The sequence below is a fragment of the Rattus rattus genome, chromosome 3 (assembly GCF_011064425.1).
Source record: "Rattus rattus isolate New Zealand chromosome 3, Rrattus_CSIRO_v1, whole genome shotgun sequence".
Lineage (NCBI taxonomy): Eukaryota > Metazoa > Chordata > Mammalia > Rodentia > Muridae > Rattus > Rattus rattus.
The window spans coordinates 69455032-69478629 of record NC_046156.1 but is presented as its reverse complement, the minus strand read 5'-3'; the positions used below and the strand labels follow the sequence as shown (position 1 = coordinate 69478629).

Sequence of the window (23598 nt, the reverse complement as noted above, 5' to 3'; positions counted from 1 at the left end):
CAAAGTGTTGTCCATTCCAGAGAAAGGACACTGTCTATGGCGCAGTGTTGGTCTCTATGTTGGCAGGTCTGGCAGTCAGCAGTAGCTCTACCCAAGTCAGCTCTGGTGAGCGGAAGTCCATAGTGTCTAGTCCAAGCATAATCCTCATCTCCGCCACCATGGGCACACCGCTCATGGCTCCATTTGGCAATGATTGGGATGGATAGGGAAAGAGACTTATCTGTAGAACAAGTCACCCTATCTACTTGCTTATTGAAAGCTTCCTCTGCTGAAGTCACCTTTTGATGAGCATTTAAATGGTACACAAGTATCTTCACATCCTTCACATATTTGAAGAAATATGTCCATATACTTATTTTCCAGATGTCTTTTTCACCAATTGCCAATTATGGTCTTTCCAAGTTCCTGACCACCCAGCTAATCCAGTGGCTGCAGCCCATAAATCAGTGAACAATCACAAATGTGGCCATTTCTCCTTCTAAACAAAATGTATGACCATGTGCATTGCCTGGAGTTCTGCCATGATGAAGACTTCCCTTTACTAGTTAGTGTCTTTCAGGGTTGTCCCAGAAGGAGGTTGTAATGCTGCAGTTGTCCATTTCTGAGTGATGCCTGCATAGCATAAAGAATGAGACCCTCATCTTCTTTTCCTCAGTTATAGGGCACATCCCACGAGGCTATAGGTGCATGCCTAGCAGAAGACTGCATTATAACAGGAGTAGAAACCATAGGAATCTAGGCAACTTCATGTAACTTGTTTGTGCCTTCAGAACTGCTTGGGCCTGATCACATATATGCCAGTTCTGTTTGATAACAGACAGCTGCTATGTACATCCTACCCTACATCCTGGGTATTATGGGTCACATAACACCCAGCTCATGATGGGCAACTGAGGTCTCATGGTGACTTGATAGTCTACTGTCAAACATTCAATTTCCACTAAGGCCCAATAGCAGGCCAAGAACTGTCTCTCAAATAGAGAATGGTTTGTAGATGATGAAATTGCTCCAAGTTCCCAAAGGTCTCTTCTGTGCCTTGCCTATAAAGGGCCTGCCAGAGGCTCTAAACAGCATCCCCATGGGGGACGATTCTGATGCTCTGATCAGGAATGAAAGTCCTGTTCCCCAATTGGTTCTTGATCAATCAATAAAGAAGTCAACAGTCATTCTCCATGATACATCTGTCTTCTCCACTGGCCAGAGAGGAGGGCTGAGGAGGCTGTGATGGGAACCAGAACCCCCAAATCTTTCAAGGTTTTGATGGTGGCACTAACTTCTGCAATTGCTCCTGGGATGTCTTTTGCTCACTATTTTTCTTGACAGAAGCAACTTTAAAGGCTTCCATTTGGTCCTTTCAACCATAACAGCCACAGGTCAGGGAACCAGTGTGGGAATTCTGCCAACTTATACATTCTGGAACTGGAGAAATAACCACAGGATGAGTTCGAGAACCTCCTGTGAGTTGGACTTCAGTCAAAACTCCATTTATCATCTGACCTCCATAAGCCCCTACTTTAACCAAAGGGCCACAGTGCTTGTTGTGTTCCCCACCACCCTAATCAGAGTTAATTCAGGACCAGTATCTAACAGACCCTGGGAAGTCTGATTGTTTCCTTTCTCCAGTGTACAGCTACCCTTATAGAAGGCCACATAAAGAAAGGCTAACAGCAAAACTCAGGTATTTTATCAAGATCTTTCTCCAGAGGAACCTGGCCATCCCTTCATTTAAGGGTTCCTGGGTTCGAAAAGTACTCAAGTCTGGAAACTGATTCACAGGCTGAGATTTCTTTCTGCCACGATCCAATGTAGCCTTTCTTTTATTTGTTTTTGGTTTTTGTTTTTTCTGCTTATATAGTTCAAATAAAAATGTAGTAGGCTTTTATCTGTTTCATGCCTGACCCAGTAACAAAGGTTCTTTTAAGTCATGCCACCGTAAAAATCACTGCCTGAGCTGCCCATTATGAGTGAGACTATGATGGACATCTCTTTGTCTATGCTGCCTGTTACAGTAACCATGTTCACCTTGCCTTTGGCCGGTCAGTGCTGCCACCCTGGCCAGTGCTACTTCCAGGCCCAATGAACCCTTTGTGTTTAATTCATCCAACAGAGCAGCAGTGAACCCTAAAGTCTGGCACAGGGAAAGGGCAACAGCAAAGCTCTTCAAATGTGCTGGTGCCCCTCCCACCATTTTGTCTTATATGATTAGTGAAGGGCATGTCTTCTAGGCCTTCCATAGTGGAGGATTACGTTTTACACTGTGTGTCTATCTAGCATTGCAATTTCTCTGAGCCTTAAAATCCCTTCATCAACACATCAACATTAAGTCAAGGGATATTAGGCATATTCAACTCCTTTTCAGTAGGCCATCTTTCGACATACGCTTCAGCCAACCATCCAAACAAACCTTTAACACTGTTTAAAACTAAGCAAGCTTCCCTATTAAACAGAGAATCTCCTCTACTCAGATGGCCTATATCAATAAGCTCAGCCTGATTCGCTTTTATGTTCCTCATTAAAACCCATTCCCACATGTATTCCCTAAACTTCTGCTTGAATAAACTAGCAAAACCATTAAGCTTTTTAGCAGCGTGGCACACCTCCTCGTGGACTATCCTCCCCTCTAGGAAGCTGCTTAGTCGTTCCTCTGGTTGCAGGTCTGGAGGCAACTATTTGTGGCTATGGGGAGCACCAGTATCATCTTACCTAGCATCTTCTTAAGGGAAAACCACTGCTGGGTTATTGGACAATGAGGATTAATCTCAGTCAGTGGTGGAAAAGGCAGTATTTCAAGGGATGTGAGTGGCAGTGCATCTTCTGCTGAGAGTGGCTACTTCCTCAGGTGAGACAAACCATGAGAATCTGAGGGTTGGAAGTTCTTAATCTCAGTAGGGTCCTCCCACACAGGTTAGGGGATCCCATTCCTTCATCAGTTCACTTAACATCCTTAGAGGCTGGGACTTAAATTTTTTGTGTAATTCAACCAGTCTTATAAAGAAGGATTCAGTTTGACGTTCTGAAACTTGAGCTTATCTATAGATGCTGGAGAGAAGATTCTCTTCCAGGGTGCACCTAGAAACCTTTAGAGTGTTTGTGTGCACCTGGGGCCGGTCAATTTTATCACTGAGTGCACTGTTGTCCTTCACAGTGTTCTGAGATGCTGCAAGTTTTTTAGTTTTATCACAGAGCACATTTTTCCCTTTATCAATTTATCCAGAGATGTTCTAAGCAATAAACCAGAATCGTAATTTTCCTTATTTTCTACAATCAAAAATTTTATATTACAGAATCACCAAATCTGTTGCCTCTCACAGCTGGTGAATAATAAATGTATTTGTCTATAATAAAATAGTTCACACCATGGGCTTTCAATACCATCTAAGTGTCTTTGAGAGGCTTCAATAACTGTGGGTGTTGGTAATTTGAAAACCTATTCTAGATGCTTTTAAATTCATTCTTATACTTACTAATCTGTATTAGTCAGGATTCTCTAAAGAAACAACTGATAGAATGAATAAACACACACACACTTATACGTATACATACATATGTATATGAAAGGAGAGAGAAAGGAAGGGAGGTAGGAAGGGATGGGAGAGGGATAGAGACAGATTTGGGGTATTTGTTAGAGTGGCTTACAAACTATGGTCTTTCCAGTTGAATAATGGCTGTCTATCAACAGAAAGTCCAAGCGTCCAGTAGCTGTTCCGTCCACAAGGCTGGTTGTCTCAGCTGGTCTTCAGTATGCACCAGAGTCCTGAAGAAACAGGCTCTCGTGCCAGTGAAGGGATGAACTTGCCTATTAGAGTAAGGACAAGCAGGCAAGCGCAAGCCGCCTTCTTCCATGTCCTCTACATAGGCTGCCACCAGACGCTGTGGTACAAATTAAAAGTGGATCTTCCCACCTCAAAAGATCTGGTTTAAAAATGGGTCTTCCCACTTCAAATGATTTAATTTAGGATTAAAAAAAAAATCCCTCACAAGTGTACCTAATCACTTGGGTTTTAGTTAATTCCAGATGTACTCAAGTGGATGACCAAGATCAGCCATCACAAGAATATTATGTTGATCAATTTCCATTTATGTGCCAAAAGATTTTACAACCCTTAAAAAATGCACACAAGTATTTCCTAGGGCTTTCTCTGTACCAGACGTTCCTTTCAGCTCTGCAAACATTAACTAGCTTAATCCACACAGAAACCTAATGAAATGTACTTTATTTTTCCCTATGTAACAACTGAGAAAATTAAGAACAGAGAATTTAGGAGATTTTCAAACTCAGGCAGCCTGGCTCCAGGATTTATGTTTCTATCCTGTACTAATGGACACACATGCACACACTTACATTATTATGTAACTTAAAGAACACAAACGTACCGTCTCTTGCCGGCCAACTCTAGCTTTCTCAATGCTCTTCTGTAAGTCTGCATGCTTCTGGCTTCCCTCTGATAGCTAGAGAGAGAATCAAACATGAAATGAGTTGCTGAGACGCTACCTGGAAGATGCCTTTAGAAGACAAAATGAAACAACTGTTGCTCAGCTCTGGGTTAGAAAAAATATTAAAGGCTACACTGAACATTTTTCTAATTTGAAAAAAATTATGAATCATTAGAGTAGAATTAAAGAAAGATGTCCTCGTTAGGGTTACTATTGCTATGAGGAAACATCATGCTCAAAGGGAATTTGTGGAGGAAAGGGTTTAGCTGGCTCATGCTTCCACCTCCAAGCCCACTGCTGAAGGAATGCAGGACAAGAAGAACAGAGCAGAATCCCGGAGCAGGAGCAGAGGCCATGAGAGAGCACACTCAGCCTGCTTTCTTATAAAGCCCATTACCAACGCCGAGGACAGCATCATCCACAGTGGGCTGGGCCCTCCCCACCTGTGAATTAATCAGTGATTAATTAGTAATTATCCCCATCAATTTTAAAAAGGCCTATAGCAGTGGTACCCAACCTTCCTAATACTGCAACCCTTTAGAACAGTTCTTCATGTTATGGTGACCCCCAACTATAAAATTATTTTCACTGCTACTTCATAACTGTAATTTTGCTACTGTTTTGAATTTTAATATAAATATCTGTGTTTTCCAGTGGTCTTAGGTGACCTCTGTGAAAGGTCATTTGAAACCCACAGGTTGAGAATTGCTGTAGACCTTACGGTGGAATTTCCTTAATTGGGGGTTCCCTCCTCTCAGATGACTAGCCTGTGTCAATCTAACATAAAATTAGCCTACACAAAACTGCTTTCTAGTTTAGTTTTCTAGTTTTAGTTTCATCCAAAAAAAATAATACCTTTCAATTAAAAAAATTTTTGTTGTTCTGAGACAAGGTCTCACTATGTAGCCCCACTAGCCTGGGGCTCAGAGAGAAATAGCCTGTCTGTTTCCCCAGGTGTTGGACTACAGACCACAGCATACTTTTATATAATCTCTAGCTCTTCTCCAGCTCTACCCTCATTACTTTACTTAGAAATTGGATTTGAAAATTAAAAAAATTCTCCTTTAAAGGCCTCCGTTTAAACTTCGTTTCACTTTGACTAAGGCCACTCCAAACTCCCATAGGTGGTTTTGTGTAGACCTGTGCACTTCAATAGGTCTGCACTATCTCACTCGTTCCTGAACCGATCTAAGAGGAGCTGCACTCCACACATTAAACTCACAGAAGACAAAGACTCTGTTACCTGCTGCCACGTCTAGACATGTTTAATTGGTTAATTAACTAATGTATTCATCTTATTCAGCTTAAAAAGCAGATAAATTCCGTGTGGAAGTCATCCAGACAGAATCCATAAGCATACCAAGTAAAGACTGACAAATTTCAGAGCACTCCTGACCCTGCAAAACTGCGACTCTCTCCTGAGTCTGTGAGTAAAGAATCCCAACAAATCCCCAACACCCAGTGTCTACCACGTCTTTTACCAGAAGCTAAGAAATTTCAGACTCGTTTGACCTCTGTCACTCCGGAGTCACAGACATCTGGAAAGTAATTGAGGACTGCACTCATTTAATTTATTAGCTGAGAAGAAATTGACTTCTCACAATATAAATCTAGCTATATAGAGGGAGAGGAGTATTTAACTACCACTCTTTCCTTAAGATTCAGAACCAGGATCTTTAGAAAGTAGGTAGCTCTACTGTTGATGCCTCTACTTTTCAAAATGCAAACAGGAAGCACCATCAACCTCCTTTGACTGCTTCTTCAGGCTCCTGCTCGGAAAGAGCACAAGTCTACAGGCCAAGCAGATGTCGTCAGCTGTCAGTCGGACAGTTGTGCCTCTTCTAGGGACACGATCTTAAGTTAGAACAAAACACTCGCGGCAGCTTTCTAAGCCAAACAGGCATCAAGGCATTAAATTCAGCAACAAGATCCAGTTCTTCAGTGAAGATTCCAATTTAGGTTTTTAAACCATCAAGTTTAAAAAATTAATATTCTACATCTTGAAGGATCTACCTGAAATAATCTTTAAGTATATACATCAATTCAGGAACAGGGGAATTCTCAATTAAAATAATATGTGTACATATTTAAAAACATGGAAATTATTTATAAAATAAATCAGACACACTAGCCTTAAAGTTAATAATCATGTAAAACATGCTAATATATGCATATATGAAACATTTATAATCATGAAGTAACATGAAGTAAACATGGAGCACTACATTCCTGAGTTGTCGTGTTGAGCATCTTGGTCGTATCTGGCAATCTAAATGATAGGTTCCCAGATGCTTCTGTTGGTCCTTCTAAGTTTTCACACACTCACCCCAAGCCACGGTAGCCGCAGCTCTTGTCAGGCTGCCTTTGCCATCAGTCTTAGGATTCTGTTCTGGGTTTTGCGTGTTTTGATCTGTAAGAAGCCATATGCTATACGTCCCAGTAGGCCCTGTGGAGTTAAATCAAGCCAGGGCCCTGAGGGGACTGAACGGAGATGTTCAGCCTCTGTACATGGGTCAGTGAGCCAGGAGTTCTTTAGCAGGCTGCTGTCCCTCCTCTGAGTTCAGAACAGTAGCGGGGCTCTGATCACAACTCTGCGCACTAGGTAAGCATTCTGTCACTGAGCCGCAGCCACCTGAATCTGTGTTTATTAATTTCTTAGATGAGGCTGATCCTGCTGATTATGGTCTCACAAGAGACCCATAGAGAAATACCGATCTAAATAACATTGTGTTTTCTCTGAGTAGCAAAACCAACTGAAATACATAAGATACTAATATATAGGAAAATATAACCTAGCTCCTAAGAAAAAGATAATTACTGCTATACATTGTAGTGTGAACTAGAAAATATATACATATCTCCCTGTATTTAGAAACTGAAAGTCGGGGTTGGGGATTTAGCTCAGCGGTAGAGCGCTTGCCTAGCGAGCGCAAGGCCCTGGGTTCGGTCCCCAGCTCCGAAAAAAAAAAAAAACCAAAAAAAAAAAAAAAAAAAAAACTGAAAGTCCACACTTACAAAAAACCTTAAAAAATATTATGTTATATTTTCAAAAGGTATTCACCATAAGATTCCTTTAAAGACCAAACTATTCTAGTATATTTTTATACGGTGAAACCAGAATCAACTATATATTACACTCAATCTATCCCCATAGTTCACTAAAGCTAATGACAATCATTTTTACAGCCTAGTATGTCAGCCTAGAATGAACAGCATCAACTAGAACAGTAAAAACTACCCATGCCTAGGAAAAAGTTTTCATCTTTAGATTTGAGACTGTAACACGATACTCTTCTATGAGCACATTGGAGACTACCCTGTCCCAGAACATGAAAATCACAGAGAAAAATACAATACCTTCTTACTAATGCATTACTCTGTTGCTTTCCATTCAGATACAGATCAACATAGGTAACATTTCAAAATGCAAACTGGACTGACCTTTGCATAACACTTTACAATCCACTATGTTCAAATAAACTTCAAATGTGTATAAATGTAAATAGACACACACACGTGTGTGTGTGTGTTCTTTATTTATTTATAGTAGACAGGTTCTCACTACGCAGTCCTGACAAGCCGGGAACTTACTATTTAGACCAGGCTGGCCTAAAACTCAGAGATACGCCTACCAGGTCCAGCAGGCCTACTTTATTTTAAAAACACCTTTGTCTTTCAGAGCAGTTGTAGGTTTAGTTGAACACAAGATAAAGATGTTCTCACACATCCTAAGCCTACATATACACAGCCTCCTCGCTATCAAAATCTTATACAGAATGGTACACTTACCATGATTTATGAGCCTACGCTGACATCACAATCATTGAGGTCAGGGTACGTTAGGATCCAACAATGCCGTTGTGCGCTCTGGGGGTCTTGGGAACACCCACCACTCCAGGCTCACACAGAATAGCTTTACTGGTCAAAATTCTCTGTGCTCCATCTAGTCGCCCCATCCTCCCTCTAGCCTGGCTTTCTTTCACTTAGCAATACGCATTGAAAACCCACTGAACCCAAACTGTCCTATGATTTATGATGACCCACTTCTTTTTATCAGTGAATAATATTCTAGTGTCTGGGTAACTTACAGTTTGTTCCTCCATTAAGCTATTAAACACTCTAGTTGCTCCCAAGTGTAATTATAAGTAAATCTTACTAAAAATGTCTGCACAGATTTCGTGCTAATGTAAGCTTTCAACTCACTTTGGTAAATACTAATAAACACAACTGCTGGGTCATAGGGTAAAAGTACGTTTACTTTAATTAGAAACTGCCAAACTGCACAATTTCTACTCCTAGTAGCCACTAACAGACAATTCCTTTGCTCTGTACCCTCCCAGCATTTGGGTCTCTAGTGGCCATGTGTATGTGTGAGTGCTGCATTAAATGTGTCTTGTGTTATATGCCTGGTGCCCATGGCGCTAGAAGAGGGCATTGGGTCCCTCAGAACTGGAGTTATAGGCAGCTGTTAGCCACCAGGTGGGTGCTGGGAACCAAATCTGGGTCCTTTGTAAGAGCAGCCAGAGCTCTTAGCTGCTAAGCCATCAGACCAACTTCTTTTAAAAAATTTTAATTGTGGAAAAGAAACATAAAATGAATCCTTTAACATTTTATTTAATGACGTTAAATACACTCAGGCTGCCGCACAACCATCACTACTCTGTTGCAGAACACTTTCGTCATTCCAAACAAACTGTCCATTAGCAGCGCCTCCAGTCCTCCTGACTCCTCTACTATTTACCACCTGTCTGCTTTAGCCTAAACGCCTGACATGAATGGAACCACACGACATCCGTCTTTCTGTACCTGGCTTATTTTACTTAGCATGTTTCAAAGGTCATCTATGCTGTAGCACATACCAGAATTCCATTCCTTTTTAAGGCTGAATAAAACTGTGTTCTATGTATACAGCACACTTCATATACTCATTGATGGCCATTTATCATAGTGTTTATACAGTATTTATTCTCTCTTATTGTGATGATGCCTACCCCACCGGGTGTGACATAAATGTTGAACTTGTATTTCTGGAGTTTTGACATTTACCACCAGTAAAGAATAGGTTAATTCCTCGCAAGTTCCCCAGCGGATACTGCCATCATTTAAAAGGTTGCTGATCTTACGGATGAAAAGTCACGTGCATCATTATTTTCCTTTCATTTCTTTAATCTTTGTGCATTTATGATGTGGGTATGTGCACATGCATGTGCCCATGCCAGGTGCTTACATGCTTGCCAAGATGTTCCTGTGGAGGAAATGGCGAGCATGAAGGCTGGTCCTCACTTTCCACTTTGGGTCTCTTTGTTTACTTCTGCATCTGCTGGGCCAATCCACGAGCCTCCAGGGACGGCATGCCTCTGCCTATCTGTGCACTGGGTATTTGGGAATCACAGGTATGTGCTGTCTCACCCAATTTTTCTCGTGTTCTGGAGATTTGAACTCAGGTCCTTATGAATGTATGGCAAGTGCTTTACACTCTGAGCCACCCAACCCCTTAGATTGATTTCAGCTATTGATATTTAATAAATCTCCACATTTTTTTGATTTGAGTTTTTTCCTTTAGTGCTGAGAATTGATCTAGACCCTTAAGTATGCGAAATACACACTCTAAAGCTAAGCTATGCCCTCAATACCATGCGTACTTTTCATTGCTAAAAACCTACGTGTATTAGACTGCTCGTCAGGCTGGGTATGAGTGCTCGTGCACATCACAGATGTCTATAGAGGTCAGCCAATAATTTATGGAGACAGTTTTCACATCCAACCCTCACATGGGTTCCATTTAGGCTTCTCCACACAGCCTTACTCTCTTGTCTATTCCCAGCAACACCAATGTTCCACTACAGCCACACTGTACTGCTCGGTTTTCTGACAGGCACAAGTCTTACTCCTTGAGGAAGAAAAGCTTAGTGTTTAGGCTGCAAGGAGCGGTGGCTGGACAATAAGATGGGCATTGTCTATTGCTGGTTCCTCCTCTCAACTCCATTCTTGGTCCTTTATTGGTTTCTTTATTGAGTGAATTAAAAATTATAGAGAAAAATGAGGTGGATGCTGGTCACCATTAATTAGCTAGACACACAAACTGATGTTTTTATAACAGACATCCTCACTAAAGCACACACTGCCCCATTGTTTTTATAAGGGACATCCTCACTCGAGCGCACACCGCCCCATTGTCCTAGGAAGGGTACTGTACTTTTCTTGATTTATTTCTTGTAAAGATTTAAATGTGGTTTTGGTGCTACTAAAAGACAGGCAGTGATGCCAATCGGGCTACCATTTGAAGTGTTAAAGGTTAGTCCACATGTAAATGTTTAGCCTTGAAAACATGAAAATCAACAAATTTCAAAGTTGAAATTGTTTTGTATCTAGTCTAACATTAAGTGGATTAAAAAAGAATTATAATTTGGTGAGTCATGGTTGAAAATAAATATAAATACTCGGGAACTGCTAAGGCTTTATAACTGAATTTGATCCACTGCAATCATAAGTCTGAACCATGCCCTGAGCCAAAACCTCAGTTTAAACACAAATGCAACAAACAGGGTTAATCTCTAAGAAACGTCTAACACAGAGCGGCAAGAGCTGCTGCTACAATGCAAATACCGATTTATAAAATGCTGATAGCCTTTTGGGAGCAAAATAGAGCACGCAATTGAAATGAGGGTTTTTAATGGCACGGATACTTTTGACACTCTGCCACCACCTGGTGGCAGGGCATTAACAGCCTGGCTCTGGTGGACTGGGTCTTTTCTACACTGCTGATTTACAGGGAAGATAGTTCTGTAGAATGACTCTCACAAGCCTGAATAGTGTTTGGAGCATGGAGTATGGAATTTGATAGTTAGTACAGGGTCATCCTTTTCAACTACACCATGAAGCTCCTACAGCAGAGAAGAGTAATTTCCAGGGAAGTCTGGAAGCCTAGCCTGAAGCTACCTACCACAAGAACAAAGCAAATAGTAAACACTTTTTAAAAATCTCTGGTAACTTCAAAGTAGTATCAAATTCATGCATTTCAATAGCTGTGACCATTGACTAATCTTAAACTATTTCAAACTGCTTATCAATAAAATACATGCATATTTCCTTCTCCCATCTCCAATATTCCAGTCGCCCTATCTCTGCGAACAGTATTTAACTCTTAGATATCTGGGACATCAAGAGATCGTAATAATATTCAACTTGAAAGCATGCCTTCTCTGTTGGAGGTGGAGAGACAGAGGCTTGCTGTGTGCTCCAGGGTGGCCCTCCTACCTCAGCCTTCCGGGCGGGCACAGGGACGCCTGGCTTCAAAGGCTTTAAAGACATATGGGTGTTATTTGGTAGAACCTCTTAACTGCTTCTCCAAAGCCTTTCTTTCTTAACAGAGTTCCAGTTTCTGCTAAGACTTGAGTGCTAATGTGCTCCAAAAGAACAGGATGCTCCCCGAACAATCCTTCAGTATAAGCATGTCAGCTCGGACTTAGCCAATGAGACAGACAGAAGCCCGCCTGGGCAAGGGGGCATGCTGACGATTTCCTCTTGTATAAAAGATGGGGCAGGGGATGAAGGGAGAGAGGGAGGAAGAGAAAGAGAGGAAGGGGGGGGTATGGGCAGTCTACTCTCTGGACACTGTTGAGAGAGGACTTAGGAGTCTCAGTAAGTATTTACAATCAAAGAGGGAAAGCCAAATGTCAAAGGCAGTCAGTCTAGATCAAGTGTAGTGCACTTACCCACTCTTAAGAAGGCTACCTCGAGCTTCTTACCTCAGATAATGAATTCCTATTATGTAAGCCAATCTACTTTTCTCTCATTTGTTTACACATACATCAGAATGTCAACAATAGAGCAGGAGAGGGAGACAGCTAAGACCTTAGGAGGATGTACTGCTCTTCTACAAGACCCAAACTGCCTTGAACTCCAGCTCCAGGAGACCTGACACAGCCACACACATACAAAAAACTAAAAATAAAAATTTTAAATGATTTAAGAATGTTAATAGTATTTAATTTTAAGTGAGTAATATATAAATTTATTTTAGAAAAAGCCAATGTGACTATTTTTACAATATCAGGGCAAATGTGAACTTCTGCAGCTTGGAAGGTCTTGCTTGCTAACGTCTATAGATGTGAAGTAAGCTAACTGGGTATAAAATAGCTGCAAAGCCTGTAAACCGGACACTACAAGTACAGTAACCAAGTTGGCTGCTCCTAGGGCCTGGTGAGAGGGTTCTTAAGGATAGGACTGTCAGCTGGGCCCTTCAGAGTCTCCGTGCAGGTATACTTAATCAGGAAAAGCCCCACAGAGCCTGCTGACACCAGCAGAGGTCTACACAAGCTGGAATGATCTCCAGGCTGAGACTGAGGCGTCAACCCGAAATGTATTCAAACTCTGAGGGCAGTCTGTGACACTGCATACAGTCTTAACTTGCTGAAGGGATGCCATAAACTTGGAGAACTGACTAAAGTGTGTTTCATGGAACACTAATAGCTCAAGGAAACAGGATGAGGAAGAAGGCTTGCATATTAAAACCTGAGAGAATTCAAACTAGTTACTTTTGGGAACCCCAGGTTCCAAATTCTTTTGATTACAGAGCCGCCTTTTCAGTAACTCATTGCATCTGTTACACAGGATCCTGTCAAGTTTAATTCAGGCAAAATGGTAGAAAAATAAAATGAAGAACTTAAAAATACACACTTAATTGTTCCCACATAATATTCATTCCCAAAGCTAAGTTTTTTAAAAAGTTAAGATTACACCAGGGTTCCAATAATCATGACTGCTTGGTGGAATCACTTTTACTGCTGTATGTTACTGAGTAGAAGGAAAGGAAAACCTAGGGCAGGGACAGGTTCCTAGACCAAGTACACAGTGCATGGGACTGAACCCAGGCTGTGATGTAGCTGAAGGCAGGCAGAGGCGCAGCGATTAATGTGTCTGTTCAGCACTTTACATCGCTCTAAGTTTCTCAGTCACTGGGTTACATCCTATCAGCAAAAGATGAGCAAGCTATAGCCCCTTCCCTGACAGACTATCTGGCATGGTGGCTCTAACTACATAGGGGCTTCTTCATGCTACAGAGGAAGTGCGAATACAGTATCTGTGGTTGTCAATGCTGTGGACCGTCTGGACTGCACTTGTTGCCATGGGAGAACTACTGGAAATCCTTTCCCCTCAAGTTATTTATTTCAGGTATTTTATTAGATGGAAGTAAGTAACATCACTCTGCATGACTGTTTGGTAACAACTGTGTGGACCATACCATGTCACCGTGCTGTGCTGCCGAGTGTCTTACTTTTACGTCTGGCACATCAGTCATAATGCTTACCATGGCAAACATTCATTGAATGAATTTCAACAGAGGTAATGCCTGTCTTTATTTTAAAAAAAAAAATTGTAGTTATCTACATAGTCCTAAAGTAGACCTAATCTTTGTAGACTCAATTTTAGTGGCGGCAGTGACTCCAAATTGAGAACATCTCCAAAACTAACACAGCAAAATCCAGCTTCCTGTTCTTTTCCTTCCCAGAATGAAACACTTACTATACACCAACTCCTAGAAAGGCTGGCCTGAACTAGCCTCCAAACCAAATCCTGAATAAAGAACTACAAAAGTTCAGGGGGAGTGACTTCCTATTCTTACCTGTTTAAAAACCCATCGAATACCGCCATAAAGCTGCTGCCATGCTAATTAAATTCTTATTTTTAAAAAGTCACATGTTTTAATTGCAAGTTTAAAATATTTCTTTGACTTATAAAATGTCAATAAAGTGCATAAGACATTTCGTACATTTAATTTTTAAGTGGACAACTCAGTACTCCAAGTGCATCCATGCTGCTATAACCAATCTCCAGAGCCAATGTCTGTCTGCTCAGTAGGACCTCCTCCCTCCAGATCTTAGGAGTCTCAGTCCCACTTCCTCCCTCCAGAGTCTGGCTACACTTCATGTCCAATACAAAGGGAACTATCGCAGAGCGTCCCCTGAAGGACACACACACACCACACTTGCATAGAATAGGAGCAAAACCCTGCCACGCTCCTCACTTGGGCATAGATTCTCCCAGAGACTAAGTGGGAGATGGAGACAAGGTGACAACTTGCCTGCTGGTCTTGCTGCCCAAGCCAAGCCTCCTCCATGTTATGTGTCAGGGCTGCCATCCTTTTTAAGACTGAAGTCAGGATGGCTGTCTTAAGAATTAACTTCAAGGCCATTCTTGATTTTTAACAATTATTTTATTTTATTTTTAATTATGCTGAGGGGAAGCGATTTGCACTTGAGTCCAGGTGCCCTTGGAGGCCAAAGGTGTTGGATCCCCTGGAGCAGGAGTTCCAGGTGGTTGTGAGCCATGAGGTATGGGTGCTAGAACACAACTCAGGTTCTGCAAGAATGGAATGAATCCATCTGAGATGCTGAGCCATCTCCCTCCAGCCTCCAAACAACTTCTGTACATCTTTTAGATACAGAGAAATGTCACTTCACTTGGGAGTTTCTTTAGGCTACACTCAGTTATTGCAACAATGACTTGTGAGAGGAATCTAGTCATTGCTGCCATCACTTGAGCTAAAATCGGTGCTCTTGGTATCAAATATCAAAATATGAATTTCAAAAGAAAGGAGATAGCAGTGTGCTTGCTGTTTGCGGCATCTCTAAAGGAAGCTCTTCCTGCTATGAAACACTTTAATTTATGAGACTACACCTGCATCACAGCTACATAGAGGGCCAATTTAAAAACCTTTCTTCAGTTCAACCTAGATATTTATTTTAGCTTTGTAGAAAAAACTACTATACTGTGAATTATTTTCAGCCAAATTAGTACTATCTGAAGCATATTATGCAAAGGGAGGGAACTAACCACACTATCGTCTAAAGCTTATAATAAAATATAAATTTATTCTGGCAGGAAAATTTGAGTTTCCTCTGGTTGGTGTACATAACAAAACCAACCACTAAGACATCCCATAATAGTATGACCTCAATGTGACTTCCAGCTTTATGCTTCCATGAGCACATAACAAACAAGCCTCTGCACATTCGTCCTAAGTGTCCGCTATGCACCAAACGCAATTGGTTGTGTTCCCTTAGTGGCATGGGCCACGCAGTGAAAACAGAGATGCCAGGCTTCCCTTACTGCCTCCTAATACTGTCCCCCTGGCAAGTTATCCAACCTGTGGGTCCCGCAGCCTTCTGATGTGCAGACACAGTTACTAACACTACTGAAGCCTCAGGCAGGCATAAGAATCAGGACATACAGCACTCCCAAGCTCTTCACTAACCTCCCTAAGCAGTCACCAACAGGCCTAATGCTGCTTTGTCCAGCAACACCTTTCATTTAAACCAGTGGTTCTCAAGCTGTGGGACGAGGCCCCTCTGGATAGTACATGTCATTCTGTATATCCCAGATTTACATTTTAATTTGTAACAGTAGCAAAATTACAGTTCCGAAGGAGCAACAAAATACCTTATGATGGGGGTCACCACAGGAGGAAATGTATTATAGGATCACAGCCATAGAAAGGTTGAGAAACACTGACAGAAACCTATCCCACCTTTCAGCTCTGAACAACAGTTTCTAAGAACTCTTTGTTAACCGTGCACGTTTAGAAAGGCCTTGTCTGGGATGTGAGGTTCTCGGGTTGGTGAAGGCACCTACCACTAAGCCTGACTACCTTGCTTCCATGTGGTCAAAGGAGAGAACTGACCCCTGGGGGTTGTCTTCTGAATTCTACACATGTGCTAGGGCACATACATATACCAATAAACATACAAATGAATGAACACACACATGTGCTATGGCACCTACATATACCCCTATACATATAAACAAACAAACACATACATATGCCCTACACATACAAAATAAATGACCAAATAGGTAAATGTCATTAAAAAAAAATTGAGAGCCTCGCCTTTGTCCTAAACTGTACAGCAATGCACAGCAAAGCTTAGCATGTGCCACTACCATATTCAAAACTATACAGGCCCACTTTTATAGTTTCTTGTTAATTATTTCCAAGCAAGTTAGATAACTGTGCCTTATCAAGGAAACTGCAAAGTCTCTAGGTACAGATCACCTATCTTTATACTCAGAAAATTTACAGCAGCACATGGCCAATCTCTGTGGAGGTTAACACATGACACGGACAGCTAACAGTTGGTTTGTCTTCTTAGGAAATGGTGAACTTCAAACAAATTATAACTGTGAGCCCTTCACCGTCTTCAATGATGATCAACATACACAATCAAAACTCGAAGGAGAAAAAATATATTTCCTGATTTAATTTTCAAATTTCCTATAAGAATGTCTATCCTCAAGAGACAGCACATTCCTGCACGTAACTGGAGTCAGAGGCAGAACAGGAATGGCATTAAAAGGAAGGAAATGAAGAGCCGCCCCACCCCCCACCACCCAGGCCAATCTGGAAATAATTAACAAGAAAACTCAAAGGAAGTCAGCATTATACTTTGGCAATCTGCAGACGAGCTGATCCTTCTCTGCAGCCGTGAGGGTGGCCAATCACCAGTGACTAGTCTCCGTGTGAGTCACACTTCAAAGCAGCATCCTTCCGGCTGTCGGCCCGAGGCTTGTCACTCACTTCCCTCTCCTCATAAAATCACACGTCCCGCACAGTCAGTGTTCTTACAAAGCACGAACACTGACTGCTACCTTTAGAATGGCCTACGGTAAATTGCAAGCCCTCAGCTGTTTGCTCTGATTGAGCAAGTAAGTTTCCAGTCTATAATCCTGCGTGAGCCATAATTTATCTGCTGTGTGGCCACCATATGCAGAAACCCTAAAGTAGCAGGAACCTCACACTTCAACTTCACCAGAGCCCATAAAGAGAGTGACCTCTCTCACAAACAGGGAAAGCAAGTCTCTGAAAAGCTGAAGAAAAGCTTTCAACCTTTCCCAGCTGCTTGAGAAAAACAAAAACAAAACCCTGCTGTGAGTTAGAACAGTGCTCAGACAGGAGGCAAGGACCCGTGCCTACCTGTTAGCACGCCTGGACTTCTGATTTACAGAGGTGTGCACGGCTACACTGCCACCTCCAGCTTCTAAGAGGAATGAAAGAGAGGGGTAGACCCAAAATGACATGGGATGCTAAATCCCAGACAGTAGGACAGGACAGATTGACAGCAGCTACTTTATACGATGACTTGGTCAATCTGGCCTATGTTGTCATCTCTTACACTGTATTCCAAGAAAACCAGAGCAGTGGAATAGGAACACTCTAGTCTTCAATCATTCAGTACAAACACCAACTACCATCGATTTTGAAATAGTTGGATTCACAGTACTACCAAGACATTCTGGTTCACTTCTACTAGGATTACCTAACAGTATAGCTAGTTACTATGAACTATGCTAAGTCTAGGATTAAAGCGTAAAAAACTACAGTTGGCCTTTTTTACTTAAGGTAAAGTATCTTTGCCTTATACCATTGGCCGAGAAATACGTAATAAGCACCCGTGTACCCAACTTAAGACAGAACTGACCATCTACAAGGCTCAAATGTTCAGTAACTTATTTGTTGAATCAAGAAAACATAATCTTTATTCTCAAGCAACAAAAATCAACTATGACAGCAAATTTAATCACACTGATTCTAACACTAAATACAAACAGTCTAACACACTAAAAGACAGAAACTGTCAGCTTACATAAAAATTATATATCCTTACAAGAAACACACTGCAAACAGAAAACACAAAAATGAATATGGAATTCACTAAGCAAATTTAAAAAAAATTTTTTTGTAATTAGCCCTTGTACCCATGGGTTTCACAAACACTGGTTCAATTAGCTAGGAATAAAAAAATATTCAGGGAGAAAAACGCATCTGTACTGGAGATGTACAGACGTTTAAATCTTTGTCATTATTTTATAAACATAATTGTTTGCAAAGAATTTACATTTATTAGGTAGTATTCTAGGCATGGCTGCAGTAAACTGCATTCTGGAAAGACCCACAGGAAGAACTGAGGGAAACCTCTAGCCAAAAGTTAAAGAGGTGAGGTCCTTAGCCCGAGAGCCTACAGAGCTGGTGTCCTGTAAGGAGCTGTGCTGAGAAGCCCGAGAGCCTACAGAGCTGATGTCCTGTAAGGAGCTGTGCTGAGAAGCCTGTGCTCCCCGAGGAGACACTCAGCTGAGAATGCAGCATGGCCTCATTAGTGAAACTCCAGTCTCACACAAGACTGTGAGCCCAGGTCCTCACTGAAACCAGGCCTGGTTCTCAGACACACAGAAATGGTGGGATCAGTGTTTGGTCCTGGAAGTTACAGTGTCTGAAGTTTACTGTTTTTCCACCCAGTAAAATGTAACTAAGAGAAGACCTAACCCAGATTTATAAAAAGACCACAAGTAATGGAGTAATTAACAAAAACAGCACTACCTAAAGGCTTAATTTCCAAAGAAGCCCAGAGGGAAAGAGGTCAAAATACCTTTGAAGACCCAAGACCTCACTTGGGCTCTGCCATTGTTTGGAACAGGTCTTCTCCACATGTGTATACTTTACAGTGTAGATCACATGATAAAGACGCGCCTTCCATCCTATGCCGCCTCTTTCTCTCATCTGGTCACTTAGCAGCGTGTTCCCGCTATCTCCATCTGCGCATACTCGCCGCCGGCCACTCCCCTCCACTTGCGTACGTGCGAGCCTCCTTTGACATTTCGAGGCCTGCTTGAGACGCAGGCTGGAATTCTGTGCTGTGTCGTCTCCAGACTGACACCATCCACTGGCATACTTCACGTCCCTATCACCAAATCTCACTTGTGCTGCAGAAAATACTGTGACTGGGTTTTCCTTCCACTGTCTCATGACCTGCTCGCTCAAGAAACTGAACACCACTCAGAGATCGTTCAGGAACCAAACTGTTGCCCACTTCCGACTCACAGCTCACAAACTGATGAAATACCTGTAACACATGTCTTGGGAAAATGGCCACAGCTGTTCTTAAAACCTAATCTTTAGGCTTTTCCTGTGCACAACACTTCTACTTTAGCATTACTCTATAATCATATTCAGGGAGGGGGGGAACCTCTGGAGAAAATTAAAACTTTCCCAGGAAATTTGAAGCTACGCTTCCATTTACATCACCTACAAGAACAAGCATGTTTTAGATACACTGTTTCCTTAACGGAGTACACGCTACATTAGTAAACGCGTGTCATGTTTACTACAGGATGCCAGGAGTACACATCAAAGCCACATACCACATTTGTGGTAGGACCGTAGTACACGTGTAAAGAACAAGTGTCTGTGAGCAGGGCTGAGCAGAGTCTCAGGTGTGAGCATCTGACTAAGAGCAGAGTCTCAGGTGTGAGCATCTGACTAAGAGCAGAGTCTCAGGTGTGAGCATCTGACTAAGAGCAGAGTCTCAGGTGTGAGAACCTGACTAAGAGCAGAGTCTCAGGTGTGAGCACCTGACTAAGAGCAGAGTCTCAGGTGTGAGCATCTGACTAAGAGCAGAGTCTCAGGTGTGAGCATCTGACTAAGAGCAGAGTCTCAGGTGTGAGCACCTGACTAAGAACAGGTGAAGGAAGCCGGAATTCACAAAAGTGATAAAAGCAAAACAAGTCAGAAAAATGCAGTAAGGTTTAGAAAAATAGCCACGTTAAAGGTCTGAATTCGAGATGGGACTATAGGGGGGTGGCAGAACTTTTAGTAGTTGGGGCCTAATGGAAAGAAATGAAGTCACTGGGTGGCAGGGCAGGGGCATGTCCTGAGGCATGGTGGGCGCAGCCCTTTTCTCCTCCTGTTTGCTCCCTGATCCATGATGCACGTTGGCTGTGAGACATGTGGGGTCAGGTACTATTGGTTGCTTTATAGCTGACTTTTCCCCTAGCATTATCTTCAGGGCCCATCCACTTTGGACTGTGTACCAGAACGTATTCCCTTCTACAATGAATAAGACTCAATTTCCATTTTCCCTGGACAGATGTTTGGGTAGCTGTCATCTTTACTAAATAAAAATAAGAATTCTGCCCTGACCACAGATACAAACCCTCTTTAGTTCTATTTTCAAGTCTCTGGATGCAACCAAGAGACACACTTGACACACTTGCCGAATCTCATACTTACTCGATGCATACATTTGAGGAATTAGAATACGGTTTCTACAGTGGCTGCACCACTGGATGAGTTATCTTCCTGCTGCTATGTGACAACAAGACCTGACAAACACAACTTCAGGGAGGGAAGATGGATATGGGCTCAGAGTCTGGATTTCAGGGCATTTCGTAGGTGGCGGGGGCTAAACCAGGAACTCATACAACCTCCAAAGGCTGGCCCCAGTTCATCTATTTCTGCCTGCTAGTAGGCTCTTCTTCCCAAAGGTTCCAAAGGTTCCCACAAGGACCAGCTAAGGAACTGTGTTTAAAACATGAGTCTACCAGAGACAATTCAAGTCCAAATAATAACTACTACACATTCCTTCAGTCCATGCTTTGCTGATCCACTGTCAGGGTCACCACTCAGGGAGGACAAGGTAAAGTCCCAACCAGTCTACTGTCCGCAGTGGCGTCATGACACTGAGGCATAATAGACCAGAAGGGGAAGGCAGGGTCTGGGACAAATGCTGTGGTTCCAAGGTCTCCTCTTGGGGTACCTGGATGCCACCAGTGTAGTGGCCCAGAGAGGAAGTCAGGAACAGAGTCTGTGATCGGTGTCTCCTTGTGGGATGTCAGAGTGCTGCCACATATAAGGCCAGAGGGGAGAACAGATTCCGAGACAAATAGGATCCTGGTCAGATTAGGAATGAGTGCTAAGTGCCAGAGAGGCAAGAGAAGAGAGAAGTCCTTCAGGAGTCTCACTATTACAGCTTGTTTAGGCAAAGGCCTTCTCTGTTGTGATCTTTAATGAAGCAGCTCTCTGGGACAATTTTAGCTTGTTCATATTTCTTTATTGGGGGTGGATGTGAATGCATATGCTTTATTCGTGGTGAACCAGGGATTATATAATTTTGGGAAAGGGTGAGCTTCCAGGAAGGGAAGGTCATTGGCTGAAGACTAAGGCTACTGAGATGTTTCATTAGCATGGCGAGGCATTCTACCCTCAGGGACTGTCCATGGCCACCTTAGTTGTGGGTTCATGTTCCAGGGCAGGCACACAGAAGCAGGGAAAGCTCCCTCTCTAACAGTGGGTGACTCACATGAAGAGCAAGCTGCACTTTGGCTACATATGTGTTGGGATGGGGGAGTAGGTTCAGCCCACTTACACTCTTTGATGGGTGGTTCAGTCTCTGGGAACCCCCAAGGGTCCAGGTCAGTTGACTCTGCTGGTCTACTTGAGGAGTCAACCCCCTCTGGGACCCTCAATCCTTCCCCCATGTCTTCCACAAGACCTCCCAAGCTTCATCTAATGTTTGGCTGTGGGTGGGGGTAGGCCTTGTTTCTTAACCATATAATTAAAATAACCTCCTAATTGGTCCATTCTGTAAACTGTCATAAGAAAGGCACTTGTCATGATGTAACTTCACAGCTAAAAACCTTCACTTCCATCTCTTTCAAGTAGGTCAAAACATAAAACAAATGACCTTTAAAATGTAGCCGCAGCCTCTTTCGGCTGAAATGACACACCTTCAATCCCTCTGGCTGGAATACAGACACGCCCTTACTACAGACCTTTAATCCCAAACAATGAAGGTAGAGGAAAGCAGCTATGTTTGAAAGTAACATCTAGTTGAGGGGCAGATAAAGATTTGACAGAATGAGTCAGAGATAGGATATGTCCAACTCTCATGGAGACAGGAAAGAGAAGCTAGGAAGTGAGGGGGGGAGGGAAGGGAGGGAAAGAAAGGAGAAAAGGGAGAGGAGGGAGAGGATGGAAAGGCGAGAGTGGTGAGGGAAGAGAGGAGAGGGGAAAGAGAGGAGGGGGGGGTGCAGTTTAACTGGGACAGTTATAGAGAGCAGCTGGGTTGAACCAAGCGGCCAGGGTTCAGAAAGAAGAAGCAAGGGTGAGCGTCTTCAGCAATAAGTCTCAGAGGCTGCAAACATTCTGTGCCTACATAAGGCTAGACGGAGGCTGGACGCTTCCAGGACTACGCCTAGGTTAGCAGACGGAGGCAGTGGGCTCCTATTATATTATATTATATTATATTATATTATATCAGGCAAATAAAAGTTACTTTAACACTTCTGGTTTAATAAGAGACGCTGCCTCAAAGAACCAAAGTAGAAGGGATAGAAGAGGCAACCCTCCACCCTCCTCTGGTCTTTGCATACATAGTTGTATATGCACATGTGCACACGCATATATACATCAATTTTTTAAAATTTTCAAATATGTTAAAAATGATGGATGCCTTTAATACTGTTGGATATTTATCTTCCTGCATAATTAAGTTTGGCAGTGTAAAGAAGGAGGCAGACTTGAATTAGAGGGACACAGTCAAGAGTAGAAGTGTGGAAAGAGGCCCATGCCAACACCGGGCTTCGTCTTTATGATTTTAAGCTGACATTATAATTCTATGTATATTTTCTAATTTTTGCCATCGCAAAAAATGAAAAGCCTTAAACCTAGTTCATGACCATTATCAGCTAATATAAGCTATTTTTACTATACCTTTGAGAACTTCACATGTGTTTAGATCACACTCACCCTCTTAATCATATGCTTATAGCATACAGAATTCAGCTTCAAAGAACTGGTTTCAATAATGCTAAATGGTCCTAATTCACAGGCATAGACTGGAGCATGGGAACAAAAATGTAACTGTCACACCGGATTTCCTAATATAATGACACAGAATAGGAGATATGCCAAAAGAGAATTCCAGATAGAAAGTACAAAAGTGACAGAGATGGCAGTGCCACCTCAGCATCCTCACAGATACAACACTTCAACCACTGGATTGAAGCAGACACAGGATTTTAAGCAAAATAAATAAAAATATGCAAATGCAAAGGTTTTACAAGTCAACACTGAAGAAACTAATGAAAAGTCAGCAAAGATTAAAAAATAAAATTACATCCTCTCCCGTACAGATGGCGTGAGTGTATGAAATGGAGCTCCACACCACTTTTATCAGGGAGCTGCAAACAGAAACGATGAAACGCCACCACATGTTGATTTTGTTGTTAAGACAGACACATAGTCTACTGCGCACGCCGCTGCGTGATGACAGGAAACTGCGGTCTCCACAGACGGAAATGCTCAGTAGGACATCTACACTGGAAGGCACA

The 23598-nt window shown here is 42.3% G+C and overlaps 1 protein-coding gene across 1 annotated transcript in view; it reads right to left on the bottom strand.

The window, feature by feature from the left end:
* Positions 1 to 23598, bottom strand: part of Mnd1 (meiotic nuclear divisions 1) — a 60686-nt gene that overhangs the window by 21263 nt on the left and 15825 nt on the right. The window contains exon 6 of the mRNA XM_032898173.1: positions 4375 to 4449. Coding sequence (XP_032754064.1) covers positions 4375 to 4449 — 75 coding nt within the window. The remainder of the gene's footprint in view (positions 1 to 4374; positions 4450 to 23598) is intronic.